The following is a 5,706-nucleotide window of genomic DNA, read 5'->3' as shown; positions in this document are numbered from 1 at the left end:
CTCGGGAGGCTGAGACAGGAGAATTGCTTGAACCTGGGAGGCAGAGGTTGCAGTGAGCTGAGATCATGCCACTGCACTCCAGCCTGGGCGACTTCCAGCCTGGGCGACAGAGTGAGACTCCGTCTCAAAAAAAGAAAAAAAAATGTTCCAAGACCTCACCACACCCAATGAGAAGAAAGACCAAGTCTTTCTGTTAATGGCCGCTAAATGGAAGGGCAGGTGGGTTCTTGGTGTTCATGCTGGCCTAAGCCCAAATCCCTGGGAGGCTGCCAGCAGGTATTGGGTAACTGGTCATCAGCAGTTGCTTCAGATGCCACTGCAGTAACTGGATATGACACAGGAGAGACCCAGGCAAATGTGAGAGTGGGTTAACTGTGCTGTGAATAGGAGTAACCTCAGATGAAAACTGGGGCTTACTCAGCTACAAAAAGTTGGAAAGCTTCCCCTGCCTTCATGAGGTGCCATTGTAAGCTAGTGTGATGGTAAAATTCCCACAACACCCGTCTGGCTGCCCATGTTAAGTTGACAAAGTCAAGATCTTTTCTAAGGGTTAATAAATGGAGTTAATCCCCAAATACAAATTTGGACTGTTTCAGAGATGTGAATACAGCTGTGATGGAGTTGCTCATCATGGCTTACGCACTGAAGACTGCCTGTGCCAGGAATATTATTGGGGTCATCCCCTACTTCCCCTACAGCAAGCAGAGCAAGATGAGGAAGAGAGGTTCCATTGTGTGCAAGCTGCTAGCATCCATGCTGGCAAAAGCAGGTGAGTGTGCGCCGGGGCCCTGGGGTTCCAGCATGATCCTTTAGGGCTCTTTCCTAGTCGGGCTTAGTTCATACCTCAGATACCCAATTTGGGATCTGAGTGTTGTTTTGCACAGTTTTGGCTAAGGATATGTGAGCTTGGTTAGAAATCCTGTTTTTTCCCTTATTCACTTCGTCTTACTGTAGAATACCATTGCTTTAATGTCTTCTCTTCTCTGTCATCTGTCACGTATCTTCTATTTCATCTTGTCATCGTTAAATTCTTAGCTGGCAGTCTTGGCATTCTTATGTGATCTTTTGATCTTCAGGTCTGGATTTCTGTACCTGCTTTGTTAGCTAAATTCCATTTTTGTTCATAGTATTCAAGCTGGATTTTCTTTTACTGCCTCTCCCCCACCTTTGCCTTTCTACATGGCAGCTCATTTTCATTGCTTTATTCTCCTTATGTAGCGGGGGCACACTTTCTGATCTGTAAATCAATGTAGTATTTTACATTTGGGTTTCTATTCATCTGATGTCTATTCTAAAACTTTAACATGTATTTGTGTCCTCAGAATGAAATGTATGGTCCTCCCTCGATATCCTTGTGGGATTGGTTCCAGAAACCCATCTCCCCTTCCCCCGCTCCTCAGCAGATACCGAAACCAAAGATACTCAAGTCTTTCATATAAAATGCCATAGTAGGCTGGGCACGGTGGCTCAAGCCTGTAATCCCAGCACTTTGGGAGGCCGAGACGGGCGGATCACGAGGTCAGGAGATCGAGACCATCCTGGCTAACACGGTGAAACCCCGTCTCTACTAAAAAATACAAATAAAACTAGCCGGGCGAGGTGGTGGGCGCCTGTAGTCCCAGCTACTCAGGAGGCTGAGGCAGGAGAATGGCGGAAACCCAGGAGGCGGAGCTTGCAGTGAGCTGAGATCCGGCCACTGCACTCCAGCCCAGGCGACAGAGCGAGACTCCGTCTCAAAAAAAAAAAAAAAAAAAAAAGCCATAGTATTTGCATATAACCAACACAATCATCTGGAGATTATTTATAAGTACCAAATACCGTATAAATACTATGTGAATTGTTGTTATGCTGTTTTGTTTAGGGAATAATGACGAGAAAAAAATTTCATGCCTGCTCAGTATAGACACGACCATTGTAGACCTAACTACATTTTCAGTCTGTGTTTGGTTGAATCCACACGTGGAACCCGTAGATCCAGATGGTCAACTGTATGTGAATTTCATTCTGTCCAAAAAAGTATAATATTTCTGGAAAGAACAAGTAATACTGGTTCTGTGCTCTGGAAGTTTTGCTGTGACCTTTGACCATTTGCAATGTGTTTATATATGTACCTTTTCCTCTTCAGTACTCTTGATTATAAGAGTATCTCTTCACTGTTTTTCTATAAGAGTACTTGAAACATTCTTTATTACATACAGAAATTATTCTAAACTTCAATATCTTTGTGTTACATGAGTTTCTTTTCTTCTAATATGTATATTACTTTGCTTTTGTGTTCTTACTACTTTTTGCCTTCGCTGCAGTTCTTCATCCTTTCTTTCAAGATTCTTTAATAAAGGCCTTAGTGTTTTTTACATCTCTTTGGTATTAATTCCATATTCATAGTTTTGCTTCTGCCACATTATTCTTTTCTCAATTTTCTGGACCAAGCTAATAGTCAATAATTCCCACTTTCTCAGCTTTAGTTCTTTGTCTATGTGGAAGGTTGTAGCCTTCTCTACATGGGAAGGTTGTAGTCTTCTCCACATTAAGGCTTTATTAAGATTAACAATCAAGCCTGTGATTGCAGTGCTTAATCACAGCACCCCCTGTCTTCAGTCTGCTGGTAGGAAGCAGGAGTTGAGCATCTAGTTTAGGTCCACTGTAGCCATTAACCTGTAGGGGTGAACGTTGTAATTTTTTGTTTTAAAATTTCAGGTTTAACTCACATTATCACTATGGATCTTCATCAAAAGGAAATACAAGGCTTTTTCAGCTTTCCCGTGGACAACCTTAGAGCCTCACCTTTCCTGCTTCAGTATATCCAGGAAGAAGTGAGGAACCACCAGCAAACACCCCATTGTCCTCAAAAGAGATCTTACTTAGTTTTTCTCTGGTATCAGATTTTGATATGGAAAGGTGCAGCAAATGAGCTCTCCCTGAAGTCGCAATGCCCGAGGCAGCAGACAGGGTCAGCTGTAGTCGTGGAGGATCATCGCTTTAAAAGACACTAAAGATGGGTTTTTTTCCTACGTGTCTTTAGCAATTCGCTTATGTTTTCTAGAATGAAGGTTTTAATACGAATTACTTTTTAAAAATTCTTGATGGAGTGCTTTTTGCAATGATGTTAATTGATATTGAAAAATCTAAAACTTGTTGCTAAAATTCCAGCATATTTGATGACTAGTTTGGATCATTGTTATAAGAACTTAAATACCAGCATCCAGGTGTTATTTTCTGATAACTTTTCAGTATTTTCTATTTTTCCTTCAAATCTAGATTCCAAATTACAGAAATGCAGTCATTGTAGCTAAGTCTCCTGATGCTGCAAAGAGGTAAGTAAGCTAGATACGGGTCTTGATCCCTCCTGAGCGCTCCCAAAGTCAGAATGAGCTGCTTTGGAATCCAGAGGCTGTCACTCGAGGCCTGTGAAAACCCATTGGCTCTCATGTTAACCCCTCCCTCGTTGCCATGTCCCATGCCACACACAGCTTTATCTCCAGCCTCCAGACAACACACATGATTGCTGAGTTGCTCAGCTTTCCTCTTGGGAAACAAAGTTCCTTCAAGTTCCCAGAGAAAGGAAATCAGGGAGGCTATGAGCATTTTTCAGCGAATAGTTTTTTTGTTTTGTTTTTTGTTTTGTTTTGTTTTGAGACGGAGTCTCATTCTGTCACCCAGGCTGGAGTGCAATGGCCTGATCTCGGCTCACTGCAACCTCCGTCTCCTGGGTTCAAGCACGTCTCCTGCCTCAGCCTCCCCAGTAGCTGGGATTACAGGCACCTGCCACCACTCCTGACTCATTTTTTGTATTTTTATTAGAGACGGGGTTTCACCATGTTCACCAGACTAGTCTTGAACTCCTGACCTCAAGTGATCTTGGTCTCTCAAAGTGCTGGGATTACAGGCGTGAGCCACTGTGCCCGGCCCAGGCAAAGGTTTTTAACGTTGTTCTTTCTTCTGAAGATGACTATTAAGAATATTGGACAAAGGATAGAATCAAAATTATCTAGAATCAGGGCTGGGCGGGGTGGCTTACGCCTGTAATTCCAGCATTTTGGGAGGCCAAAGCGGGAGATCGCTTGAGCCCAGGGGTTCAAGACCGGCCTGGGTAACATAGTGAGACCCTGTCTCTACAAAAATACAGAAATTAGCCAGTTGTGGTAACATATGCCTGTGGTACCAGCTACTTGGGAGGTTGAGCTGGGAGGATCACCTGAGCCCCAGGAGGTTGAGGCTGCAGTGAGCCATGTTGACGCCACTGCACTCCAGCCTAGGTGACAGTGAGACCTTGTCTCAAAAAAAAAAAAAATGTGTAGAATCAGATACAATCCCAGACGGTAACTCATGTGCCCTTTGAGGCATTTACATTCTGACCTGGGCCTCACATTCTCATATATATAAGTAATGCCTTTGTATGTCCCTGAAATGCTAAATATTTTCATTTTATGGTTAAAAAATGATGCAGTAGTGATGTGTGGAATTTCTTCCTGTCAGTTTCACGATTTCCCTTTGTCCTTCTAGGGCCCAGTCCTATGCGGAGAGACTGCGTCTGGGTTTGGCTGTCATCCACGGGGAAGCTCAGTGCACGGAACTGGACATGGACGATGGTCGTCACTCCCCACCTATGGTCAAAAATGCGACTGTGCACCCAGGCCTGGAGTTGCCGTGTAAGATGAGCTCTGTGTTTTTATTTTAGTTGTAAACTGAAGAAAGTTTTTTTGTTTTTGTTGTTGTTGTTTTGTTTTGTTTTTGAGACAGAGTCTCACTCTGTCGCCCAGGCTGGAGTGCGGTGGCGTGATCTTGGCTCACTGCAACCTCTGCCTCCTAGGTTCAAGCAATTCTCCTGCCTCAGCCTCCTGAGTGGCTGGGATTACAGGTGTGTGCCACCACACCCAGCTAGAAATGTATTTTTAGTAGAGACAGGGTTTCACCATGTTGGCCAGGCTGTTCTCAAACTCCAGACCTCATGATCTGCTCGCCTCGGCCTCCAGAGTGGTGGAATTACAGGCATGATCCACTGCGCCTGGCCCTGAAGAAAGTTTTAAGTAGTATGAATGACTAGGAGTTATTAACTATGTAGATATATGCTGTCTTGTTGTTTTTAAGTAATGGAATGGTATTTGCTATCCTCCGCCTTTTTTATTTTTTGAGAAAGGATCTGACTCTGTTGCTCAGCCTGGAGTACAGTGGCACAGTCATGGCTCACTGCAGCCTCGACCTCCTGGGCGCAAGTGATTCTCCCACCTCCACCTCCTGGGTAGCCGGGAGTCTAGGGGTACACTACCATGCCTGGATAGTTTTCTTTTCTTTTTTTTTTTAATAGAGACGGGGTCTCCCTACATTACCCAGGCTGGTTTGGAACTTCTGTGCTCAAACAGTCCTGCTGTCGTGACCTCCCAAAATGCCAAGATTACATAAGATTATGGATGTGAGCCACCATGCCAGGCCCAATTTCCTCTTTTGTAAAAGGGAGTTGTGTTGTACGCATTTGTAGGCTGTGTATGGACAGTTCTGCGTAGCACTCAGCATTCAGACAGTATTTGATAATTTTTGCTTTAGTAAAAAAGTTGTGGCCGGGCGCGGTGGCTCAAGCCTGTAATCCCAGCACTTTGGGAGGCCGAGACGGGCGGATCACGGGGTCAGGAGATCGAGACCATCCTGGCTAACACTGTGAAACCCCGTCTCTACTAAAAAATACAAAAAACTAGCTGGGCGAGGTGGCGG

General features: G+C 44.3%; 1 protein-coding gene across 1 annotated transcript in view; it reads left to right on the top strand.

Moving 5' to 3' along the window:
* Positions 1-5,706, top strand: part of PRPSAP1 (phosphoribosyl pyrophosphate synthetase-associated protein 1) — a 41,198-nt gene that overhangs the window by 17,465 nt on the left and 18,027 nt on the right. Inside the window, exons 2-5 of the mRNA XM_011949868.1 lie at positions 597-769; positions 2,698-2,813; positions 3,259-3,314; positions 4,504-4,649. Coding sequence (XP_011805258.1) covers positions 616-769; positions 2,698-2,813; positions 3,259-3,314; positions 4,504-4,649 — 472 coding nt within the window. The 5' untranslated portion in view covers positions 597-615. The remainder of the gene's footprint in view (positions 1-596; positions 770-2,697; positions 2,814-3,258; positions 3,315-4,503; positions 4,650-5,706) is intronic.

The sequence above is a fragment of the Colobus angolensis genome, unplaced genomic scaffold (assembly GCF_000951035.1).
Source record: "Colobus angolensis palliatus isolate OR3802 unplaced genomic scaffold, Cang.pa_1.0 Scaffold1, whole genome shotgun sequence".
In the NCBI taxonomy this organism is placed as follows: Eukaryota; Metazoa; Chordata; class Mammalia; order Primates; family Cercopithecidae; genus Colobus; species Colobus angolensis.
This window is presented reverse-complemented; position numbering and strand designations above follow the sequence as displayed.